At 61.0% G+C, this 25,082-nt stretch overlaps 1 protein-coding gene across 2 annotated transcripts; it reads right to left on the minus strand.

Annotated features, from left to right (window-relative positions):
• Window positions 1–7,570: 7,570 nt before the first annotated feature.
• OS9 (OS9 endoplasmic reticulum lectin) lies at window positions 7,571–24,982 on the minus strand. 2 transcript variants are annotated; one of them, XM_050925290.1, is made up of 15 exons: window positions 24,787–24,982; window positions 18,749–18,925; window positions 18,033–18,096; window positions 17,140–17,216; window positions 16,659–16,757; window positions 16,197–16,398; window positions 15,431–15,580; window positions 14,872–14,966; window positions 14,273–14,315; window positions 13,455–13,543; window positions 12,955–13,188; window positions 12,171–12,375; window positions 11,347–11,514; window positions 9,753–9,865; window positions 7,571–8,989 (listed from the first exon to the last, which is right to left on the minus strand). In XM_050925290.1, exons 1-15 carry the CDS (start codon window positions 24,958–24,960, stop codon window positions 8,852–8,854), a joined length of 2,028 nt encoding a protein of 675 aa, XP_050781247.1. In that variant the 5' UTR covers window positions 24,961–24,982; the 3' UTR covers window positions 7,571–8,851. The 2 variants fall into 2 exon arrangements, with proteins under 2 accessions (XP_050781247.1, XP_050781245.1); XM_050925288.1 differs by having other exon boundaries at window positions 9,747–9,865.
• Between the last annotated feature and the right edge of the window lie 100 nt (window positions 24,983–25,082).

Raw genomic sequence — 25,082 nt, forward strand, 5'->3', positions numbered from 1 at the left:
AGCAGCAGGACCCCCCCACCAGGAGCCCCACGGCGGCCGCTTCTAGCGGAGCCTCCGCAGCGGACTCAGCCAGCGCTACATTGTATCCAGCTCGGAGACCAGACCCCGCCCCTCCCTGCCCCCATTGGCCGCCGAGCTGCCAGCCCGCTCTTGATTGGCTCAGGGCCCCCCATGCGGGTGGGAGGAGGGGGCGCTGGGGCGGGTTTCTTCCTTGTATGGAGCGAGCCCTGGGGGGCGGACTCCTTGCCCCCCCCGCAGATTGGGGAGGGGGACAAAAAAGGGGGGGAGGTAGTCACAAGGGGGGAGGATCCAGTCCCAGCTGCCCCCCCTTCAGCAAATAGGGGAGGGGAAATGGGGGTTGGGTAGGAGGAGGAATGGGGGGAGGCGGGCTGGGGAGCGCCTTGCAGCATAGCTGGGTCTGGTCCCACCCCGCCCTGGCACCTGTCCCCCTGCCCCATAGCCAGGTGTGTGTCCCACCCCGCCCCGGCACCTGTCCCCGCGCCCCATAGCTGGGTCTGGTCCCACCCCGCCCTGGCACCTGTCCCCCTGACCCATAGCCAGGTGTGTGTCCCACCCCGCCCTGGCACCTGTCCCCCTGCCCATAGCCAGGTGTGTGTCCCACCCCGCCCCGGCACCTGTCCCCCTGCCCATAGCCAGGTGTGTGTCCCACTCCGCCCCGGCACCTGTCCCCCTGCCCCATAGCCTGGTGTGTGTCCAACTCCGCCCCGGCACCTGTCCCCCTGCCCCATAGCCTGGTGTGTGTCCCACCCCGCCCCGGCACCTGTCCCCGCGCCCCATAGCCAGGTGTGTGTCCCACCCCGCCCTGGCACCTGTCCCCCTGCCCATAGCCAGGTGTGTGTCCCACTCCGCCCTGGCACCTGTCCCCCTGCCCCATAGCCTGGTGTGTGTCCCACTCCGCCCCGGCACCTGTCCCCCTGCCCCATAGCCAGGTGTGTGTCCCACCCCGCCCTGGCACCTGTCCCTGTGCCCCATAGCCAGGTGTGTGTCCCACCCCAGCACCTGTCCCCCTGCCCCATAGCTTGGTGTGTGTCCCACCCTGCCCCGGCACCTGTCCCCGTGCCCCATAGCCAGGTGTGTGTCCCACCCCGTCCCAGCACCTGTCCCCCTGCCCCATAGCTAGGTGTGTGTCAAACTCCACCCCGGCACCTGTCCCCCGCCCCATAGCCTGGTGTGTGTCCCACCCCACCCTGGCACCTGTCCCCGTGCCCCATAGCCAGGTGTGTGTTCCACACCACCCCCGCACCTGTCCCCCTGACCCATAGCTAGGTGTGTGTCCCACCCCAGCACCTGTCCCCCTGCCCCATAACCAGGTGTGTGTCCCACGCCAGCACCAGTCCCCCTGCCCCATAGCCAGGTGTGTGTCCAACCCCTGCACCTGTCCCCATGCCCCATAGCCAGGTGTGTGTCCCACGCTAGCACCAGTCTCCCTGCCCCATAGCCAGATGTGTGTCCCACCCCAGCACCTGTCCCCGTGCCCCATAGCCAGGTGTGGTCCCACCCCAGCACCTGTCCCCCTGCCCCATAGCCAGGTGTGTGTCCCACCCCATCCCGGCACCTGTCCCCGTGCCCCATAGCCAGGTGTGGTCCCACACCACCCCGGCACCTGTCCCTCTGACCCATAGCTAGGTGTGTGTCCCACCCCAGCACCTGTCCCCCTGCCCCATAATCAGCTGTGTGTCCCACGCCAGCACCTGTCCCCCTGCCCCAGAGCCAGGTGTGTGAACCACCCGGGCACCTGTACCCCTGCCCTATAGCCAGGTGTGTGTCCCACCCCACTGCAGCACCTGTCCCCCTGCCCCTAGCCAGGTGTGGTCTTACCCCCTCCTGGTCCCTGTCCCCGTGCCCCATAGCCAGACACGTTCTCCCTTCCCCCATCCTTCCAGTCCACATCCCTATGTCCCATAGCTGGGTGTGTCCCATACCCTCTGCCGGGGAGGGGGAGGTGTCCTTGCTTTGACACCTTCGGTCTCCCTGCTGCTCACTTGGCTGGGCTGGTGGTTTTACTGGTTTGGCAGGAAAACCATTTCCTGCCCTTGCCTGTGAAGGTGGATTTTACCTATATGGGCAGGACGGAGCCCAGCCCTTATGCAGGGCAGAGGGGGCAGGGGCATGTTCATTGGGGGTGAACTCTGCTACCCCTGCTGACACCCTGTCCCGGAGTCACTGGGGAATGCTCTGGAATTGCTCCCTACGAAGCCAGGCAGGACTGTGGGGGAGCCTTCTCTCTCGCAGCAGATTGTCTCCAGGGCAAGAAGCGTCCACAGCTTTGATCTTCCTGGGTTTGAGCATTCGGCATCCCCTGCCCTCTGTGCACTTCCCACAGCGAGTCCGCCCAGGCGGGGTCCTGGGGCAGCCAGACGTGACTCTCAGCCAGCTAGTAACACAGAAGGTTTATTAGACGACAGGAACACGGTCCAAAACAGAGCTTGTAGGTACAGAGAACAGGACCCCTCAGTCAGGTCCCTCTTGGGGGGTAGGGAGCCCAGACCCCACTTCTGGGCCTCCCTCTGTTTCCCCAGCCAGCTCCAAACTGAAACTCTCCAGCCTCTCCTCTAGCCTTTGTCTCTTTCCCCAGGCCAAAGGTGTCACCTGGCTGCACCTCCCTCCTGAGTCTCAGGTTACACAGGTGCAAATAGCTGGGCAGTCTCATCTGCCCTGAGGCCCTCAGCAAAATCACATTCCCAATTCCCACCACCTAAGTATTGGTGCAGGACGCTGGAGAAACTGAGGGCCAGAAAGACTCACATGCAACATAATGAGATGAATAAAACCCCGCTTTGTCACACATCCCCACACGCCCCAGGGCAGGAGTTGGTCCGCGTCCATTCTCCACAGGATACATGTTTGTTCTCCTTACCTGGATGAGTAGGAACAAAGAACAGGCTTTAAATGGCACCTTCATCTGATCCAGTGAGCTAAAAGCACACAGTGCCGCTCCTGGGGCTGGCACAAACTGCCTTGTGATCAGGGCGGGGCGGTGAGGGGGGAAGCTGTTAGCTCCCCAGGATGGAGCCCTGTTCCCATTGCCCCAGAACACAGGTTCACACCTGCATGCAGCCGCTGTGGGATAGTGTAAAGCATGCCCCCCTCCCACCCAAGGAAGGTGCTTCCTGAACTGGGCTGATGGCCCAGGACTGGATTTGCCAGCCTCAGATGGAGGTATGAGGACAGGAGGCTGGGGGGAGCGGGCGGGTGGGTCAAATGGGCAACAAGGAGACTACTGCAGGCCCTGTCTGATCCCCCCCCCACCATTTACACACACAATTGCCCACTTTGCACACAGAGCTGAAGTAATTGTGTGTGGGTAAATCCACCCAAAGTCAACATCCCTCTCCTGAGCTTTGCTGCAGTCACCCCCCACCCCCCGAGTCAATTGCACCTGCAGACCGCAGGGAAGGCTAGAAAAACAGAAAGCCAGGATGCAGCCGGACCCGGTAGTGGCCTGGTGGCTGGCCAGATACATGCAGGGGCCAGAGGGCCTGTCACGGACTCACAGGTTGTGCCCACTTTTGGCCCCGTAGTCCCTGGGGGGAACCCCCTTCAGTGACAGCCCTTCTCGGAGGTCCAGTCTCTCTCGGGGGTTAGGCCCCTCCACCTCCTGGAGCCGCACCTCTCTGAGCCTTAGCACCTCTGTCTCTCTCTCTCCAGTCCCAAGCCTGGCCCTGTGCTTCCCAGCTGGGTATCTGATATCGCCTCCCCCAAGCCCTGCCTCTGTCCATCCTCACCTATCCAGGTAAACAGAGTCACCTGGGCCTCTTCTCCTCTCCTCTCTTCTGTCCCCCTCTGGCTGGAACTGGCTGGTTAGGTCACCAGGTTCCTCTCTTCACAGCCCATTGTCCTCCCACTGGCCAGTTCAGGGCCCCTGCCGGGATAAGGCATCGGGCCCTCCTCCTCACATGGACCATGTCCATGTCATACCCCCGAGGAGCAGGCGCCATCTCAGCAGCTTGGCATTAGCCTCTTTCATTTGGTGCTGCCCCATCGGGGGCGAATTAAGTTCAAGTTGCATTAGGGTTAATACCTCTGGGGTCCCTGGTATTACACATGCAATGGAGTACAGGCAGCGGCGTATTATCGCCTAGGCCAACAAGGCCTATGCCTAGGGCGGCAAATTTGCTCCTGACCCCTCCCCAACTCAGCCCCTTCCCCAAATCTCCGGCCCGTCTCCTCCCCCCGGCGCACCGTGCTTCCCTCTTTCCACCTCCCTCCCAGATTTGCAGCCCGAAAGCGCTGGGAGGGAGAGAGAAGCGAGTAACGGCGCGATCGGAGGAGGCACAGCAAAGGTGAGCTGGGGCCAGTGGGCGCAGGGAGTGACTCTTGGGTGCGGCAGGGAGCGGTTCCCTGCCCCAGCTCACCTCCACTCCACCGCTGCCATCCCCCGAGCGCGCCACAACTCCCCTTCTCCCCCCTCCCTCCCAGGCTTGCAGCGGGGCAGCAGAGGTGAGCTGGCGGGAGGGAGGGGCAATTTTTTGAGGGCCTGGGGCACCAAATTTGTTAATCCGCCACTGAGTACAGGTGAATTCCTCTGGAAGGAGGGGGACGCAAATGTACTTTCTCCCTTGTCAGCCTCTTTTGAAGCCACCCCCTGGAGGGATTTGGATCTACAAGGTCAGCCTAGTTTCCCCAGGGACCTACGGACACAGGAAGGGTTCTCAGATAAACAGCCTGGTCCAGCAAAAGGCCAGGACCCCTGGAGGGACTGGGCCTACCAAGTTGCCAACCCTCCAGGATTGGCCTGGTGTCTCCAGGAATTAAAGCCGAATCTTTAATTAAAGATTATGTCATGTGATTAAATCTCCAGGAATACCGCCAACCTCCTACCAAGACCCCATGAGAGCGTGTGCTTGTTCTGAGCTGAAGTGGGGGTGAACTTGAAACCCTTTGGGTGAGCGGGGGTGGTCAAAAGCCTGCTCCCCCAGAGCCCAGGCCTGGGTTCGGGTGATCTCTGGGAAGTGCGTTAGCATGTGCATGGGTCTTTTTAAGATTGTCTCTGGAGAGCTTTTCCCTTAAGGAGAAAAGTAGCTGGCTGGCACAGGGTGGCTGGCACAGGGTGGCTGGCACAAGGTGGCAGCTTGCACGCAGGCAGATTGTCAGCCAGCGCAGAAGGGAGAGCAAGCAGGCCTCCTAACCTGGGGAGGCAGGGACCTGTTGAGCCTGGAGAAACCCCGCTCAGAAGGGAGCAAGGCGTGTTTCCACCTGAGACATGTGACAGCCGGGGAGCCGGAAACCTTGGGGGGGGGGCCTTGCTGGAGGGGATACACAGGTCCAATTGCCCTGAGCTGTGACCATCTCCCAGCACCGCTGGCCTAGCTCCAAACAAGAGCCAAGGAGGAGTCCGGAGGATTCTCGCTCACTAGCCCTTGGGGGCAGATTGGGGGCGGGGGTGGCCAGCCTGAGCAGGCCCTGGTCTGAGATGGTGACCTGTGCCCCTCTCACCCCATGCTACTGGGAAACCAGCTGCCACTGGGTGTGGGAGGAAGAGGCAAAGCAAAGGTGCAGATAGATAAAGCAAACACGGAGCCCATCCCTGCTGGAGCAGTAACTCCACCGTCACTACTGCTGTACGAACACCAGCTGGGTTTGAGCACTGGCGGGGGAGCAGGTCCATCCTCTTCCCAGGAGTTGGTGCCCACTGGCATTGCCCTCTGCAAGGGGCGCACCCAACCAGTCACATGATGGGCACCGACTGGGGCACTGGGCCAAGCAGAGGTGCCGGGGAAGAGAGGTTCAGAGAGGCACTTGGGAGGCATGCAAGGACAGAGGTCGATTTTGCAGGTGTTGGGACGATGCTACCCACCCGGCCACGGGCGCTGGCTGGCGCATGCTACGGCCGGCACCGTTTATGCCCAAACCCCCGAGGCACAAACTTTGTCCCCAAGCAGCACGTTGGGGGCAGAGGACCATGCCAGCCTCTCTGCACTCCCATCCCACACTGAGGCCCTCACACACCCGCTTCCCATCCCCGGGGGGTTAATCATTCGCCGAGCAGGTGGCCAGGCCTCTGAGCACAGGAGTGCCCAGGAGGGGCCCTGCCTGCTGGCTAAACAAGGAAGTGCGCAGAGCAAACACAGAAGGGATTTTCGGGGAAGAGTTCAGGGTGAGCCAGGCCCGGAACTTCCTCACCATCTGGGACATTGTTTTCCTGCTCTTCGCACATGGGCTGGCCAGTCGCCCATCCCCGTCTACAGCAACCTGGCTGCTGGGTGAGGCGTACGGGTTGGGGAAAAGGGCGCACTACTGGAGCCGATGATCCCCTGCTCCAAAAGGGGGATGGGGGGCAGTGGGGCACGGCGGGGGGAGCAACCCCCTCGCTCCTCCTGCTGGAAAGGGCGCTGACAGGCCAGAGCAGGCCTGGAGGTGGGGATGGAGGCAGCTCACAAGTCAAGGACGAAGAAGCACCAAGGGGTCACCCTGTTTCGAGTCTAAAGAGTAGAATGGGCCTTCTACCCATCCCGCATGGGGCACGTGCCTGGGAGAAGGGCAACAGCTGGCCAGCACGAGAGGCACCAAGCGAGGCAGAGGGCGAGGGATCATGGTTGCAGCTCCATCCGAGGGAGCAGTGGGGGGAGGCGGCAGGATGGGGGGACTGCACGGAGCAGGGGTGCCATCAGCTGTCTGTGACCTCCGCATCCAAGCGGTCAAGGCAGCAGGCAGATCCACCACAGAGGGCAGAGCTCACGAGCAGGGAGGTTGGAGGAGTGCCTGGGTCCTACCCCGCATGGCCTCCCATGAGCTGGGGCAGGAGGATAGGTGCTAGGGGAGGGGAAGGGTGGATTGCTCACTCCCGCACCCCATCATTTGCCTCTGGGTGGTAGGCAGGGGCTGGCCTAGCTTCCCCCCAGCCCCAGCCACTTGCAGCACCTGACACACCTCCCTGGAGCAGAGATTCTTTTCCCCCTGGCATCACCCAGTAAAGGTGGCACTGCCACAACTCAGACAGGTGCTGCCACCTGTTGCCAGACTGTAGCATTGCGCGCACACCTGGAGTGGTGACTTCTTCGCCTGGGCAAAGCAAGGCTGGAACCCTCAGGCAACTGGCAGCCGCACCCCCTGGTGCCCGTGCAAAGGGAAACGCAAGGGCACAGACCCCAGCAACAAGCTGCTGTGGATTCATTTGCCCAGAGGCCGGGAAGTTACATTAAAGGCCTCTGGGCAGCTGGGAGATGCCAGCGAGGGCCCTGGAGCCAAGAATGTGTCTCACATGAGACCAGGACAGTTAGGGAGCCAGTGAGGAACATGTGGTTATTCTGGACCTGAGCAGATCTGTGGGGATTTCAGCCATGAAAGCAGGCTGCATCCCAGCCGGCCTTAGCTGAATGAGCTGCAAGCAGTGGCCTGGGGGCCTCCCTGGTGTCACTGACCCCAGATGAGGTCCAAAGGAGGGGGGTGGGGGGACGAAACCAGGGTTGCTCGCCAGGAGCCAGTGTGATGCAGCAGGAAATGCTCGTTTCCAGATGGTGCGAGGCCTGGCAGCCCGGAAGGAACGTGAGCCGCTCCCAGGGGCAGCTCACGGCCCCACTCCGCCGTGAGGAATTAGACACAGGGAGCGGACTAGTCGAGCCTGGTTTATTGATACAAATTGAGTTGTGGATGGTTTTCCAACCTTTCCCTTGGGAAGGGGGGTCCCCCCAGCCCCTCCCAGAGCGGGCAGGGGCTGGGGAGACCTTTTCTTCCCGCCGCTTGTGAGAGAAAGTGAATTGTTTCGTTAGGAGAGAGGGTGGATGGGCTCAGAGGCTGCCACAGGCAGAGAGAGGCCCAGCGTGAGGTCTCGCTAACCCTCTGCGCTCCTGCTCTCACCCAGCTCCTGTGCACGGTGACGCTCTGATGCCCCCAGCTGCGTCTGGAGCCCAGGCTGGGCAGGGCAAGGAGAGCATGCTGGGTAACAACTTATGCAAATGACCTAAGCCACCTCCCCTGCTCCAGTTGAGCACTGGCCCTGGGGAGGCCACAGGCCATGGGGCGCAGCTGCAGCACAGCTCCTGCCAGGTTTAGCAGTGGCTAACCAGGCTCCAGGCCCCGCCCCCCAGCTCTAGACCCAAACCTGGCAGCAGCTGCAGGCACCGAAGGGCATTTCTCCATGTGCCTGGCTCACGAAATGCCAGGGCTCCAGCTCCACCCTCCCTTTTCCCAGGCACCGCAGACACACAGGGGAGATCCCCGCGCCCAGCCTGACCTCGTCTGCCCGGACTGCAGGCGGCACCCAGCAGCCTGCCCCTGCCACCTGATCTCTCCGCTGGGCAGAGCTTCCCCCGGGGAGTCCAGCTCTATGAAATGTGGAGGCCCGACAGCCCCTGCTCCTCAGGGAGTTGCCAGCCGGCAGAGCCCCCACGGGTGGGGAGACACCATTATTCTCATGGGGAGGCGGGTTGGTGCATGGAACCCGCTAGCGTGTGCTAGACGGGTCACACGGGCACAGGTGCAGCCCACGCCCACCCTTCCTTGAGGGATCAGAGGATGTTCCCACGGTCAGTTACCATGGAAATCAGCCAGTCCCTCTCCATCCTCCTAACAGGAGACATCCCAGACACTGGCCCCCTAGCTGGCTGGTGGGACAAGAGCGATAGATGCCCCCCACCCCAAAGTGCTGGTGGGTGCCAGGCCCCGCCAGGCATCCTCTGGAGAGAAGCCATGGTGCCTGGGTTACTAGTCAATAGGGTGACCCGATGTCCCGATTTTATAGGGCTAGTGCCAGTATTTGGGGCTTTGTCTTACAGAGGTGTCTATTACCCCTCACCCCCCAACCTGATTTTTCCCACTTGCTGTCTGGTCACACAACTAGACGAGTCAAGGGGACATTCGGGGGTGGCGGGGGGTGTCATCTGGCGCCTGCTCAGAAATCCAGCTCCTCCGAGTCGGTGCCGCCGGCCGCTGGCGCCTCCTCCTGCCGCTGCCCCCACACAAAGCGGTAGTTGTCCTCCAGCTCCTGCTGCCGCCTCCGCTCCTTGTGAGCTTCCTCCGTGCCCTGGATCTGGAGAGGCAGAGAGCAGGGGCCCATGGAGGCACTGGGTGGAGATCCCACATCAGCAGCTGGGGCGAAAGTCAGGGCAGGCCGACCGACCTTCCCCCCAGCAGGGAGCTCTGCTCCAGGCCCCAGTCGCCTCCCGCCCTAGCCCAGGGGAGGAGGGCACCGCCCTGTAAGGCTTGGCTCCAGGAAGAGAACCGTCAATGCTGACTAGATCCTCAGCAGCAAGGGTAAAGCTGGGATCATCGGCTGCTGGGGGACAGGAGTATCTAGGGTCAGGCTCCCTGGTCACAGTAGCCGGAACCTGGAGCAAGGAGACTCAGCCCTTCGTCCCTCATGGTAGATTGGCCATGGTGTCTGGGGATCGAGACTTTGGGGGCAGAGGGGACCTGTTTGGTCTGTATGGGGATCCTAGCTCCTGCTCACGTCCCCCCATACAGCTGTGTAGCTGACTCATGCCCTCCTCCCCAGAGATGGCTGCATTTCTGGGACATCTAGCTGTTGTGAAGCAGGAAGGCTGTGTAGGTGAACAAACAGCAATGTCAGGACTCCTGGGTTCCATCCCTAGCTCTGCCATCCACTCACTGGATGCCCTGGGGAAAGTCACTTCCCTTCTGTGACTCAGTTCCCACCCCCCCGCCCCCCCAAGCTGCCTTGTGTGGGGATTAATCCATTAGTGGGTGCAGAATGTTTGGATGGAAGAAGCAAGATAAGGCCCCGCCCCCATCCACAAAGGCCCCGCCCCATGTAGCATTAAACTTGCTTTCACCAGGATATTGAAGAAAATGTCTTTGAGGTTCTTGGTGTCCTCGTCTGACAGCCAGTGGGTGTCGTCCTCATCCCCGAAGCCCCCCGTCGTCACGATTTTGATCTCGATTTTACCTGTCGATCAAAGCGCTATGAGTGTTAGCCCTGGTGTAGGCTCAAAGTTCGACTCAACACCTCCAGCGCTCAGGGGTGTGAAACCCCCACCCCCCTGAGCACTGCAGCTATGCCAGCCTAGCCCCCCGTGTAGACACGGTGGGGACAATGCTGCTGTCCACCCAGCTGCTGCCGCACGAGGAGGGGAAGTTTCTCCAGAGGTGGGAAACCCCCTGGTGGGCGATCCCAGAGGATGCGACTTTACATCCAGCGGTCCGCACCTTAAGCATAATCCTGATGGGAATTCAGGCCCCCACCGTTGTCGTTCTAATGCGAATGTGCTATTATATGATCCATCAAATGAAGGAAGTGAAGCTACAGTGTCACGTGAATAAGGGGATGGAAATGGCAATTAACACTGCTGCGATACACCCAAACAATCACTGCACCCCTTCCCTGAGTCTGCCATGCCCTCGCTCCCCCCTCCATCCCAGAGCCTCCTGCACCCCAGGAACCAGCTGATCGGGAGGTGCGGGGAGAGAGGGGCCAGTGCTGATCAGTGGGGCTGGCAGAGGGCACTGGGAGGGGTGCTGGCGGGGAGCTGATGGGGGGCTGCTGACGTATTACTGTGGCTGTTTGGCCATGTACATTGGTAAATTCTGGCTCCTTCTCAGGCTCAGACTGGCCACCCCCGGGCTAGGCGGTCATCCTGCTGAAAAGGATCTGGGGGTTACAGCGGCTCACAAGCTCAGCATGAGTCAATAACATGAGGTAGCTGTAAAAAAGGATAATATTCCGGGGTGTATTAACAGGAGCATCATGTGTAATGCACCGGGGGGGAGGGGGAGGGTGTTGTCCCGCTCTATGTGGCACTGGTGAGACCTCAGCTGGAGCACTGCACCCAGGCTGGGGTGTCACACATTAGGGGGCACAAATTGGAGAGAGTCCAGAGGAGAGCGATAAAAGGTTTAGAAAACCTGACCTGTGAGAACAGGTTTCAAAACTGGGCACATTTGGTCTTGAATTAAGACCGGCTGAGAGAGGCCCGGACAACAGCCCTTAGCGTATCCGAGGACTTATCGAGAGGACCCATCGCGCCTTCTCCAAATCCATGGAAGGTGGGACAAGAGGCAACGGGTTTGACCTGCACCGAGGGAGATTTCGGTCCGATGTCAAACTTTAAGGTGAGCTTGGCTCCGGAACAGGCTTTCAAGGGAGGCTGTGGAATCCCATCCTTGGAGGGTTTTAAGACCAGGTTGGACAAAGCCCTGGCTGGGATGGTCACGGGTTTACTTGGTCCTGTCTCAGTGCCCGAGGCTGGACTCTAGATAACCTCTTGAGGGCCCTACAGTTAGCAGAAGAGCCCCTCACTCCCCTGGATTTATTCAGATTCCCTCAGTAACCCCAAGGCAGCCCCTTCCTCTCCATCAGTAGGGTCTGGTCCCTGCCCTCGGGATTTCCGACCTCAGCCCCCCTGTACCCTTCCCCCTGGCCAGCATTACCTTCTGCTTTCAGGCCCTCTCTCTCCAGCAGGTCCTTAACCACATTCTCAATGTGTCGTAGCTGTGGGTTCTCGCTGCTCATCTCTCTCACCCTCAGCTCCTTCTGAAGGGGGCTGCCTGGCTTTATCCTAGTGACCCTGACCTTCACACGCCCGTCCGAGTCAGCCTCTGAGACAGAAGGTTACAGAGAGGGGCTTCAGTGCCCAGGGGTGGCACCGCGGGGGGGCAGGCGGCTCTGTGTGCTTTGGGCACTATGGCCAAACCTGTCATCGCTCACGGATGTCTAAGTGCAGAGGCCAGGCCGCTGAGGGCAAATGCCGACAGTTACGGCCCCACTTTGCCAAGCCGCCTGGGCTCCCACCCATTTGGGCAACTCCCTCTGGGATTCTCACTGGGGTTATGCAGCCCCAAGAAGCCTTCAGAAAGTGCTTCCCCAGGCCAGTAGTGCCCTCCTAGGCACCGTGTTCGGGGTGGCGATGCGAGAGAAACAGCAATCCCAACCCCTCTGCTCCAGGCATTGTACAGGGTTCAGCCACACTGCTGCCCCAGCCCGGACACCAGCCCCACCTCTCCCATAGGAGATCTACAAGGGGCAACTTCCTGCTGCACAGGGGGGAGTGATCCCCAAGTTCAGCTCCGGAGGCTGGGGGGGAAGAAGAGAGCTCTGAGCAGCCCTGATGCGAGGAGTTCCCCAGATGGGGCGAGGCCAGGGCCAGATTTCCAGACATGACACCTTTAAGTGCATGCCATCACACCCCCTTGAAGATGACATGGGCAGAGCAGTCCAGGGGTGGATCTAAGCAGCCCAGGGAACCGGTGCATACCAGCTGCTTGCTTATCCAAGTGATTCGCGCTGCTCCTGGCCGAGTCTCCCTCGCCCTCCTCTTCCTCCTCCTCCCGCCCTTTCTCGGCCGCTTTGCCGCCATCCAGCTTGTCCATCAGTTTGTTGAGGGTGGAGGCCAGCGACTTGGAGGCATGGTTCCGATCAAACTCGCCCTTCAGGCCCTCTGTCTCCAGCTCATCCTCCACCTGGGGGGCGGGAACCGTTACCTCCCAAAGGCCAGGTCGGGCCACAGAGCAGCGATCTGACCCCGCTGATGCCAGCCCAACAGCCAGGGCACCCTGCCCCCTGTCCTGGGGCACAGCGGCTGGGGAGTACCCTACCGGTGTGGCTCCGTCGCCCCCTAGTGGCTACACACAATACAGCCTCCAAACCTGATCCCTGAGTCCAAGCAGTTAAAGGCAGAGGTTTGGGGATCGCTCCCCAATGACCCCACCAGTGTCATAGTTACAAGTAACGGTGCCAAAGGAAGGGGCAGGGAGAGGCCACTGGGAGCACAGCATTGGCAGGAATATCCATGTGCCCGCGGGCCATGAACGCTTCCTGATGCCCTCAGGATGGGCAGCCGACACTTGGGTCCCCCCGCACTGTGGGGAAGGGCCGCTGCCCATGCTCCAGCAACCAGCCCGATGGCAGTGAGGGTCTGCGCCCATCGGGATCTGGCTGTGCCCCAGGGAAGGCAGAGAGGAGATGGGGCTGGCAAGAGAGGACACCCTGGCACCAGACACAGGATGGGGGGTGGGCAGAGGCCACTCCCTCAGCCTCACCTCGTCAATGATGTTGTCGAACTGCTTCTCCATTTCCGTTTTCACCTCCTCCTTCAGCTTGGCCCGCTCCGAGCTGGGCAGCAGGATGTCCTCCAGCTCCTCCTCAAACTTCCCCAGGAGGTCGTCCTCGTCCTCGTCGTCCTCCTCCTCCGGGTGCTCGTTCCCGGTGGCCGGAGCCTCCTCGGCCCTCGGGGCCTCCTGGCTCTTCTCCGACTCACTCACCTTCTCTTTCCCCTGGGGGGAAAACAGGATTTGTAGACACTCCCCACTCAACAGCCACATGGGGTCAGACCAAAGGTCCCTCTAGCCCTGTATCCTGTCTTCTGACAGCGGCCAAAGCCAGGTGCGTCAGAGGGAACGAGCTGGTCTGTGTAGTCAGGGAGGGTTGGCATCCCAGAGGGGGAAACTAAGGCACAGAAAAAGGCCTGGACCAGCTCACATTAACAGAGGGAATCAAACTCAGTGCTAGATGGAGAACACTATGCCAGGCCCCCACGTACCTTCTTGGTGCTTTCCTTCAGCGCCTCGATAAATTGGACTAGATCCCCTGGGTTCCGGATCACTTTGAAGTGGATTTTTTGCTGGAAATCTGAAAGATGCCAGAGAAACAAGAACATCAGAGGCTCTGTGCTGGAAAGAACCGTTCCCCTCCCGGCACAGGCAGATCCTGCCCCTTGCCAAGCCAGTTCATAGAATATCAGGGTTGGAAGGGACCTCAGGAGGTATCTAGTCCAAGCCCCTGCTCAAAGCAGGACCAATCTCCAGACTGATTTTTGCCCCAGATCCCCAAATGGCCCACTCAAAGATTGAACTCACAACCCTGAGGTTAGCAGCCCAATGCTCAAACCACTGAGCTATCCCTCCTTCTTCTGAAGGAGAACCAGGCAGAGGACTCTCGGGATTCCATGCAGGCAGAGGACTCTCGGGATTCCATGCAGGCAGAGGACTCTCGGGATTCCATGCAGGCAGAGATTTTAACCCCCAACGTCCCAGAGAGTCAGGCACTGTCTACCAGCGAAGGTTCGTCCGATCACTCGGAGAGCTGACGCACTGGCTCCAGCCTCCTGGCAGACATTCCCCTGTGTTTTACCAGGGCCATAAAATGGACTGGTGGCTTCAAGGCCATTGGTTTGAGCACCACATCCGAGATCAGGATTGCAAATCACAGTAACACTCACTAGATGATCTTTGTCTTGCTATTGTCAAATTTACACCACGACACCGGACGGGCTCCCCCCCTGCACCCAGGACACCCACAACCCGCCCTGTGTAGTTATGGCCCAGAGAGGTTTGCCCCAGGATTCTATTAGACACTCACCAGCCAGGTCATCATCTGCCGGCTTCACAACCGCCTCGTCCTCCTGCAGTGGGAACACCACCGGGAGTTTAGAGGAACACAGGGGACTCCAGACGCAGATCCCCCACAGGAACAGGGGCAGGGGGAGAAATTACTCAGCCATAACTGCACCAGCTACAGCACCGGGGAGCTGGGCTCCTGATTTGCCAACCACAAAGCTACCGCTGTTCAGCCTTGTCCTACCCAGAGAGATGCAACAGGGCAAACTGCTCCCAAGCCGCGGGACTCAGCAGCAGTCCCCTCCCCCCCGGGGTCCTGCAGGAGAAGGTCTGGCTGGGACAGAAGGGAGACAATCGACATGCTGCCCACGTGGTGGCAGACCAAGGATCACTACAGGAGTTAGCGGGGGCTCTCCGTCGGCGGAGTGAGGGGGAGCTGCTGCCCTCCGCCCAGCACTGAACCTCGACAGTTATCACTGACCCCATGCCCCACCCCAGGGTGAGAGCAGGGGGAGCGGTGCCTGGCACGGCTGCGCCAGCTTCCTGGCTCAGATCACAGCGAGCCAGCAAAGCCGGAAGAGAGACCATGTGTGTGGGGGGGACGCAGGACAGAGCCGTTACCTTGGTGGGGTCCGGCAGCCCGCCCGCTTCGAGTGCTCTATCCCCGAAGTCGGTGTCATCCCCTGGGCCAGGTCTGGGGGTTTCCCCGGGAACGGCTGGCATAAAGCAAGGAGAAAACGTCACCCGCACTGCAAAAGTCCTGAGGCCCTTGAGTAAGCTTCACACGTGCCCAATCCCGCCAGCCTACTCCAGTCCTAGGCAGCCAGGCGCTCTCCATCTGGGAAGCAGGATCTCGCCCCGGCCCACCCAGCTGTTTTGCTCACCCGCAGTGTCCCTGACACCTCGTCAATGCTCAGTGCAGCAGCTCCTGAGTGCGGAGGGGAAGGCTCAAGCCAAGCGGCCCCACCCACGCCCAGCAAGCTGCCTGAGCGCTGGCCCTGGGGCACTACCAGATCCTCACGCGCCTCCCTGACGTCCATAGGGCTGTGAGGGGGCCCCGCCAGGCGCACAGCCCATTGCAGCAGGAGATCCCAGCAGAGATCCCTGAGCCTGGGCAGAGGACAGGGCTGCCCACAGGGCTCACGAGCACCCAGAGATCAGCGGGAAGAAGCTGCCATACCATCCGCTTCCTGCCCCTCGTGGAGGGGGTGGGCTGGGTCCACACCTTCCGGGCGCTGGGTGGCAGGGTTGGGATCTCGCTGGTTCCACAGCCTTGTGTCCAGGGTCTTCAGCTCCTCGGAGATCTCTTCCACCCTGCGCTTGGTGTCGACTGCATTGGCCCGCGTAGATGGAATTTGAGTCACTACAGAGGCCCTGCCCACCCCGGACGGGGCAGGGCAGCCCGACAACCCACCCACCCCAGGGGGGAGGAGCAGCCCAAGAACCCGCCCACCCTGCAGGCAGGGAGGAGATGGGGGGCAGCCCAAGAACCTGCCCACCCCAGGGGGGAGGGGAGATAGGAGGCAGCCCGAGAACCCGTCCACACCTGGGGGGGAGGAGAGAGATGGGCCAGCCCCAAACCTGCCCACCCTTGGGGGGAGGGGGAGGGGCAGCCCGAGAACCCACCCATACCAGAGGGGAAGAGGTGGGGCAGCTTGACAACCCACCCATCCCAGTGGGAAGGAGCAGCCCGAAAACCTGCCCACCCCGGGGGAAGGAGCAGCCCGAAAACCTGCCCACCCCTGGGGGGAAGAGGCGAGGCATCCCAAGAACCTGCCCACTATGGGGAGGGGAAGAGGCGGGGCAGCCCAAGAACCCGCCCTACAGACAGCTGTGATCTGCTGGCCTGGGACAAGCCCTGCCATGAGCTGCTGTTGAAGGCCCTCGGAGGGGCTTGGATTTAGACCCGAGTTCCTCAGCCCCCGGTCCCTGGCCCAGATACTCACACACTTGGGCTTGGACGTAGTCCACGTACTGGGCCGGGCTCAGGGCCGGGTGGCAGCGGATGGCCTGGGGGGTGGCCATGGAGGGCGGGCGCAGGAAGGGGTGGTGGCAGATGCGGGTCGTGTGGATGGTCAGGACGTAGGAGCAGGACTGCGGCTCGTCCACCCGGGCGATGTAATCCCCAGAGCCCTCTTCACACAGGAACTGCCGCCGGGGGGAACAGGGTTAAGGTGCCCTGGGGCTCACGGCAAGTCCTGCCAGGCACCCTGCCGTGCCTGAGGGGCTCGTCTGCCTCCTCCCCTTCCCCACCCCCCCACGGAAGCCTCCCCTAGTCACTGCTGGCATTTTAAACAGCAGATAACCGAGGCCAGAGAGCGGCTGCCCTGCCCCCTCTGTCTTCAGGGAGTCTCCCCGGCTCACCCAACTCCAGAGACTTAACACACACACCCCTCCCCTCAACTTACCCTGACTTCAGCCTCCCTGGGCTGCCCGCTCAGGTCACACCTGGAGCCGTTGCCGTAGGCCTGGCTGTGGTAGCGTTTGAGCCTGTGTTGTTTCGAAGCCTGGGAAGGTGAATTTTGGATGAAGGCATTAAAGCTTCACTGTCCACGCTGAGCTGGGCAAGGGGCTGTCCCCAAGGATCTCAAAGCACCCCACACACCAAGCCACTTGGCCTCCTGGGAGATCGTCGGCCCATTTTACAGATGGGGAAACCGAGGCAGCTCAAGTTACTTCCCAGGTCACACAGTGAGTCAGTTCCTTGCTCTGCCCAGCAGGTCCCACTGTCAGGAGGGGGAGCTTGCAAGGACTTAGAGTTGAACTGCTTAGCCTGTCCGCTGAGCCAGCGCTAGCCAAACTCCCAGCCGAGCCCACCTCCCTTCTCCCGAACCTACAGCACCAGGGTTCCCACTTCAGCACGACACAGGAGGCCCAAGAAGCACCAACCTTTGCTGTCTCGTTGTCCCAGTCGAACGCCGACTGATAATACCCGAGGTACAGGATGTCGCCTTTAATCTCTGACTCTGAGAAACAAACAGCGACACAGAGCGACCCATGTCAGAGTGTGCTAAACCCCTGGGAGACCCCAGCGTGCAGACACACCCGCCAGGAAGGGTGGCCAGTGGTTCCAGCACTCGCCTGGGACTCGGGACACTGCTCTGTCCCAGACTTCCCGCGGGACCGTGGGAACAACAGCATCACCTGCCTCAGTGCAAGACAGACCCACCAGAGACAGGGTATCAGGAGCCGTGTAAATAGCTCGCCCTGACGCAGTATCCTGGCCCAGCTCAGGTTCGGGGAAAGGGTGGATGCTGGCCCAGTCTTTGGGCGGTAAAACCCCTTTTGCTACGGGCACCTCCCCGAGATCAAACCTCGAGCGTCCCCACCCCGAGCGCCCCGCGCAGAGATGCTCGGCAGCTGCGCTGGGTGTCTCAGTTTCCACAGAGAAGACCCTAGGGGGCCACCCCTCGTGCAGCTCGCGGAGGGGCCTCGGCGGTGCAGTGAGCCCACAACTGTGACAGGGAGACGAGAGGGGGATTGGATACAGGATGCCACAGAGGTGGGAGGGGATCTCATGAAAGTGATCACAGCAAAGTAGCCACAGCCCCTTTGCCCTTCACATTGTACCACCGGCCGGGGCACAGCTGGGGCTAACACACCAGGTTCTTTCATAGCCTGAGCCTTGAAACTGGGCAGCTTTCCCAGCTCCCAGCCAAACTCACTGAGCGAGCCCAGGCCAGTCAGCTGGACATGTCCTCGGGCCTGTCTAATCCGCCCGCACACACCCCTGCCGCCGGGCCCCAGCAAACAGCCAGTGGACGTGGCAAGGCGAGGATTACCTTCGACGTGGTACTGCTGGATGTGTTTCCCGTAGCAGAACTCGTACGTCCACCAGTCCTTGGTCTGGGAACAAGGCAGCAGCAATGGCTTTAAGGTCAACGAAGGCCAAGACCAACCCTGCACCCCAAAACCTTCACACGCCCCCCCTAAACCTGCTGTCGGCCACAGCCCCAGCCGTGGAGCCCGGAGATCGCCCCAACTGTCTTCCAGTCTGGGTCTCGCTTCAGGCCGCACCCATGAGGGAGGGCAAAGCCAGCGGTGGCTCCGTCCGACGAGCAGTTAAAGCTACATCCTGGAGATACAAACCCCTGGGCCTTCCCTTGCTCCACCGGGATCTCCCGACCGCTTGCATTCTGCGGGAAGCTCTCACACCAATGGCCAGGCCCCCGGGGGAGAGCTGACGCTGGCCGTTGCTGGGCCAGTCTGGTTGCCTGCCTCAGTGTGAGAACATGTTACTGGCTTGCTGGGATCAGGTGCTCCGGACTGAGAGCTCAGCAGGGAAGTGGGGAGACAGCTGTGGCACCCCCGTGGAGGAACCCCTGAACATCAGCCCCTTCAGGACAGGAGGCCAAGACAGAAGCAAGTCCCTCAGCCTCGTTAACGGCTGCAATGGAGGGGGGCTGGGAAAGGGTGGGCAGCGCCTGTGGGCGCCACAGCCCCTCGGCCCCCTGCATCCTTCAGTCCCATCCCCCAGCGCGCGCGGCGGCAGGCTCACCTTTACGAGGCAGGGAGCAGCCTCCATCGGCCTCAGCAGATCCGAGATCCCCAGCCCGTGGTAACTCTGCGGCTGCTCCTCGGCGTCCTGGTGGATCCTCACGGCGGCGGAGGGCAGGCGGCACTCATATTTCTGCTTGTACTTGGACGAGACGATAACCACGTCCTCTGGCTTGCTCTAGGAAAGCGCAGGTGGCGAAGTCAGCGAAGGAGAACAGGGCCCGCGCGAACGGCAGCTCGCCACGCAGGTGCTGCCAGCCCGATGACCGAGTGCTACTGAGGGCAGGATGCCTGCAGTGGGCAATCCAGGGCTGCTAATCTTGGCAGAGGTCTCATGGAGCAAAAAGGAGCATCTGGTAGCTAGATGCTCTGCCTTTTCTCTGGTTCCTGCCATACCACGATTTCATTAACCCTCCCACAGCGTGGGGAGCACAACCCCCATTTTGCAGAGGGGGGAATTCAGGCCCAAAGAGGTGACCTAACAGAGGTCTCTGAGTCAGTGGCAGGACTGGCTGCTCTGAAATTGAAAGCGGAGCAGTCACGAGGGACTCGGCACCAATTTCGCTACCCTGCTTTGACGAGGGGGCTTTCATTAAACCAGTGCAACTCTAGGCCTGAGAATGTCAGTTGTGAGAGTTAGTGCTACCTAGTGGGTAGAGCACCGAACTGAGACTCAAAAGACCCAGGTTCTAGTCCCAGCTCTGTCAGCGACCTGCTGGGCAAGTCATGTCCCCGCTCCGTGCCTCAGTTTCCCCATCTGTAAAACCAGGCTAGTAACACTGACCTTTGTAAGCCATTTTGAGGTTGGCCACCGAACGGCGCTAGGTAAGAGGTGGATATTATTTCTGGCAGGACCCTCATAAGTACAGACCCAGATTCCTTTGAAACCCCGGCCCCATTCCAGTTCAGCCAACCCCTGCTCATCAGTGCCAGGGGACGCATGGGACCATCAATGCCAACGTACCCATTCAGAAAATGCCCCGCTTGTAGCAGTGGCTCTAGTCTGGCTATCCCCGCAGGACACCCTAGGTCTGTCTGATGCTGTGAGTTTTAGGCTGTGGCAGAGCCCATCGGTGGATTTGTAACTTGCTCACTGCCCCCCTGCAAAGGGGCTGTCCTTGATCAGAACAGGAAAGAGTCTAGCAGGCAGCGGAGGTGAGTGGAGGCTCAGAACAGCGTGCAAATAGCCGAGGTTACTGTGAAAACGGGCAGTGCCTGGGTGGCGCTGGCAGGAGCATCATGCCCCAGGAGCAGCTGTAAATGCAACTCCCATCTCCCCTTCAGGACGCTCCTGGGCACAGGAGGGGGGAAGTCGGTGCCCAGCCAGGGAGATCCTTAAACCCAAACACGAGGCGTCCTCCGTTAGCCTCAAGCTTGGCCACCTCAGGGGCAGGGGTTTTCTTGAGACTTTGGGATGGTTTTTGGGTTATTCTGACTCTGCCCTCTCCCCTGAGCCAGCCTCCTATTTGAACCCTTCCCGACCCGGAGCTGCTGCTCTGCCGGGTCACTGGCAGCACAGCGGGCCTGGAAATGAGGCCTTTGAAATGAGAGAGGGTCTTTTTGATGATTGGATGTCAGAGGAGCAGCTCCGCACAGCCCCAGCACCACGCAGCCCCATGCCCAGGGAGCAGGCTGCACTCACGAATGTAAACGGTAACGAGCCCAAACGGGCTGCCTGGCACCTAGAGGAAACTGACCCCCCCCCCTTGCGTATCAGCCAGAGGGGACTGGGGGTCGTTTGAGAGCAACAGCCCCTGTAACCCCAAAGCACCTGACCTCAGGACACCCTCACAAGCCTTGCTAAGGCCCCCTTTGCTCAGGGGTCAGCTCCCAGAGTAAAGGATCTGTACCAGAAACCCCCTCCTCACCCCCCTGCACCATGTCTCAGGGCTGGCTACCTTGGGCAGCCTCCGGCAGGATTCTGAAGCACTTCAAACCCCCGCCACACACACCCCAGTGCTGACCCCTCAGCCAGTGCATCTGTCCGCATCGCGGGGCACTAGGACCCTAGACCCCACAGCGCCCAGCAGCCCAAAGATCCGCTTCTGCTTTTAGTAAAGGGAAGTTTGGTTTCCATGCAACCGCGGAAGCGTAGGAGAGACAGCTCAACCTCAGAGAAAGAACCAAATCAAGTCACAGGAAGGGAAGGGCCTGTGGTAAACGAGAGTAACAAGGAAGCGCTAGTACACGACAGGCAGGTGTCTAGGAACACACTCCCAGTCCAACGTCTGCCCAATTATCCAGCCTGCCATGGAATTACCAACCCACATCAGTCATCACCCCCCCGTCCCCCACCTTTCCCCAGCCTCTGTCTGACTCTGCTCCTATGTTTCAGGGCAGGAGCTGTGCCACCTCCGGATGCGTTTATGTCTCGCGAGCGCCGCCCCAATCGAAATATATCTTCAGGCACCAAAACGCAGGGGGCTCTATTATTCATATGCCGGTAGCATCTACAGACCTCAGCCAAGATTGCAGCCCCGCTGTGCAACACATGGCAAGCCGCAGTCTCGGGGGAGAGGTAGATATGCTGGAGGGCTGGGATAGGGTCCAGAGGGACCTAGACAAATTGGAGGATTGGGCCAAAAGAAATCGGATGAGGTTCAACGACGACAAGTGCAGAGTCCTGCACTTAGGCAGGAAGAATCCCAGGCACCGCTACAGGCTGGGAACCGACTGGCTAAGCAGCAGTTCTGCAGGAAAGGTCCTGGGGATAACAGTGGATGAGAAGCTGGCTTTGAGTCAGCAGTGTGCCCTTGTTGCCAATAAGACTAATGGCATATTGGGCTGTATTAGTAGGAGCATTGCCAGCAGATCGAGGGAAGTGATAATTCCCCTCTATTCAGCTCTGGAGAGGCCACACCTGGAATATTATGTCCAGTTTTGGTCCCCCAGCTACAGAAGGGATGTGGACAAATTGGAGAGAGTCCAGCGGAGGGCAACAAAAATGATCAGGGGGCTGGAGCACATGATTTACGAGGAGAGGCTGAGGGAACTGAGGTTATTTAGTCTGCAGAAGAGAAGAGTGAGGGGGGATTTGATAGCAGCCTTCAACTACCTGAAGGGGGGTTCCAAAGAGGATGGAGCTCGGCTGTTCTCAGTGGTGGCAGGTGACAGAACAAGAAGCAATGGTCAAATTGCAATGGGGGAGGTCGAGGCTGGATATTAGGAAACACTATTTCACCAGGAGGGTGGTGAAGCACTGAAATGGGTTACCTAGGGAGGTGGTGGAATCTCCTTCCTTAGAGGTGTTTAAGGTCAGGCTTCACAAAGCCCTGGCTGGGATGGTTAGTTGGGGCTGGTCCTGCTTTGAGCAGGGGGTTGAACTAGATACCTCCTGAGGTCCCTTCCAACCCTGATATTCTATGATTCTACTTTGGGGAGACAAACAGCAAGAGAACCGGAGTACTGGGGAACAAAGCACAAAGGAATGAGGGCCCTGCCCTACGAACAGATTTTATTCTATATCAGAGGGGTCGCCATGTTAGTCTGGATTTGTAAAAGCAGCAAAGAGTCCTGTGGCACCTTATAGACTAACAGACGTATTGGAGCATGAGCTTTCCTAGGTGAATACTCTTTGCTGCTTTTACAGATTTTATTCTGGCATAACTACATTGGTTACGGGCAACAATTTCTTCTTTACCAAAATAGTTTTACCCAGGGTCACAGGGCTCGTCTTCGAATTTATGCCAAAGCAAAGCAGCAAGGCACAGATGAGGTTGCTCTAATATTTAGAAAGCACGAGGTACCCAAAATAAGGTGCAGGGTGACCCATTAAGATTCCTTTCCTGCACTTCAGTAGCTGAGGGGAAGCTTTTAGGATGCAAACACAAGCAAATTTTCCAAACAGAGGCTTTTAGTCCAAGTCTCCCTCTGGGCCAGCGCTGCGAATGAAGAATCAGGTGGTGTTTTGCTGTCAGAAAGTGACAGTGCTCTTAGGGTATTTCCATCTGTCTTTGCCCTTCTCCCCCACCCTTCCAGAGTCGTTGCTGATTCCGAGAAGCAGGGAGCCAGAAAGCAGAGCCAGGTGCATGCAGCCACACCAGAAATAGCCATTTCAAAGCACAGGAGAGATCAATAGCGTTAAACCACATCTCATAAATCGGCTGGTTTCGCCCAGGCGCCCCTTCGTCACATGCAAAAGGGAGACATCAGATGGTTGAAGTCCCAGGTGCAGCTGTTCGACCTCTGCCACAGAAGTAAACACAGGCGCCAGGGGCAGTGTCCTGCCAGTGCTGCTGAGTCTGCACAGAGCAAGGGTGAGGGGGTGCCTCAGCCTGCGCCACGATGGGGCCGGTAGTTGGGAACAGAATAAAGGGGCTTTGTTTTCTAGGGGCACCAGGTCCGATGTGGCCTAGAATTGGGGGTACGGTGGGGGGTGGGAGGGCTGATGGGGAGTTCCGCACGGGCCTGGCCCTTTACCTGCACTTCATATCGCTTGGTAACCAGGCCCTCACCCGACCCACCTCCCCTAACACCTCTGCTCCCCCCACTCAGCCCCATCACCCTCCCACTCCCTGGGATGTCTCTGCCCCTTGGCCCCCGCTCTCCAGCTCTCTTTTTTTCCTGCCTGCCCGCCTCCTCCTGCCCAGGTATATCCCTCACCCGCCCTCAACTCCTCACTGCCCCTTCACCCACCTACCCCACCCCAGCCCCCCTCAAACCGCAGTCTTACTCCCTAACACCCCAGCATTCACTCAGTGCCAACTCCCATGCCATGCCTCCCCCCCTCCACTCTCCCTCACCCCCAACGGCTCATTCTCCAACCCAACCCCCACATAAAGGCTGGCCCCCCACCTGGCTCCTCAACTCCTTGGGTCCACATTGGCCCCCTCAATTCCCCAGCTAACTTGTACCCTGGCTCAGGCCCCCCCCATGCCTGTTCGGCTCCCACTTGGCCCCACACACCCCACCTTGCTAGTCTCCCGACCACCTATCCAGTGGGGCACCATCACCCCCAGCCTGACCCAGCCCAGACGCTCTCAACCCCCACTCTGGCACCCCGGCCCATAGGTGCTGGAGCTGGGGGGACGGACGGCTGACGCACCCCTTAGCTTGAAGTGGATTCCAGTATGTCCAGGGTTTACAGTTTGGTTCAATGGCTCTCAGCACCCCCACTATACAAGCGCCCCTGCCCTGCCCCCTCTTACCTCCTCTCCCCTCCCTCACCCCACCTGCGCGTGCCTATCACCCCCTTGCACCTACCCCCCCACCCTCAGCCGCCTCCCCCACACGCACCTGCCTGCCCCCCCCCACACCTGTCCACATCCCCAGCATACACCTGCTGCCCCCCTCACCTCTTCCGGCCACCCCCCAGGCCTGACCCATCCCGTCCAATTCCTCCCCCGCCCTGCCCCCCAAAATACACCTTCCCCCCGTCCCTCCGCACGCACCTGCCCCCCCACGCACCTGCCCAGCCCCCCCCCGGCAGCCCTCCCACCCCCTCACACGTAGCTGCCCAGCAGCCCCCTCCAAACGCACCTGTCCGCCCCCTCCCCCGGCTGCCCCCCCCACGCACCTGCCCGGCCCGGCCCCCCCGGCTGCCCCCCCCATGCACCTGCCCGGCCCGGCCCCCCCGGCTGCCCCCCCCCACGCACCGGCCCGGCCCCCCCCAAGCACCTGCCCGGCCCAGCCCGGCCCCCCCCCACGCACCTGCCCCCCCACGCACCTGCCCAGCCCCCCCCCCGGCAGCCCTCCCACCCCCTCACACGTAGCTGCCCGGAAGCCCCCTCCAAACGCACCTGTCCGCCCCCTCCCCCGGCTGCCCCCCCCCGCACCAGCCCGGCCCCCCCGGCTGCCCCCCCCCACGCCCCGGCCCGGCCCCCCCGGCTGCCCCCCCCACGCCCCGGCCCGGCCCCCCCGGCTGCCCCCCTCCCGCACCGGCCCGGCCCCCCCGGCTGCCCCCCCGGCACCTGCCCGGCCGCCCCCCCCCCGCACCGGCCCGGCCCCCCCGGCTGCCCCCCCCCCACGCACCTGCCCGGCCCCCCCGGCTGCCCCCCCCACGCACCTGCCCGGCCCCCCCGGCTGCCCCCCCCCACGCACCTGCCCGGCCAGCACGGGCTCGGCGGCGATCTCGATCCCGTACTTGAGCTCGTTGAGCTCCTGCAGGTTCAGGCTCCCCGCGGCCCCGGGCAGCAGCCGCCCCGGCCCCAGCAGCGCCAGCACCAGGAGCAGCCCCGACCCCGGGAGCCCCCGGCCCCGCCGCGCCTCCGCCATCTTCCCGAGCCACCTGCCCTCACCGCTGCTTCCGCCCTCCTCCACGCGGCCTCGCTCGGGCCCTTCCGCCCGGCCGCAGAGAGCCCAGCCATTGGCTCTTTTTTATGCCAATCAGCAGTGCT

Source organism: Gopherus flavomarginatus, chromosome 16 (assembly GCF_025201925.1).
Source record: "Gopherus flavomarginatus isolate rGopFla2 chromosome 16, rGopFla2.mat.asm, whole genome shotgun sequence".
NCBI lineage: Eukaryota > Metazoa > Chordata > Testudines > Testudinidae > Gopherus > Gopherus flavomarginatus.

Coding starts and splice junctions, on each gene's coding strand:
- OS9 (XM_050925288.1), bottom strand. CDS start 24,960: ATGGCGGAGGCGCGGCGGGGCCGGGGGCTCCCGGGGTCGGGGCTGCTC. Junction 13,544..14,272: donor GGCAGATGATGACCTGGCTG/GTGAGTGTCTAA, acceptor GGCATCTTTCAG/ATTTCCAGCAAAAAATCCAC. Junction 8,990..9,746: donor TCTTCAATATCCTGGTGAAA/GCAAGTTTAATG, acceptor CTGCCTCTCCAG/ATCCAGGGCACGGAGGAAGC.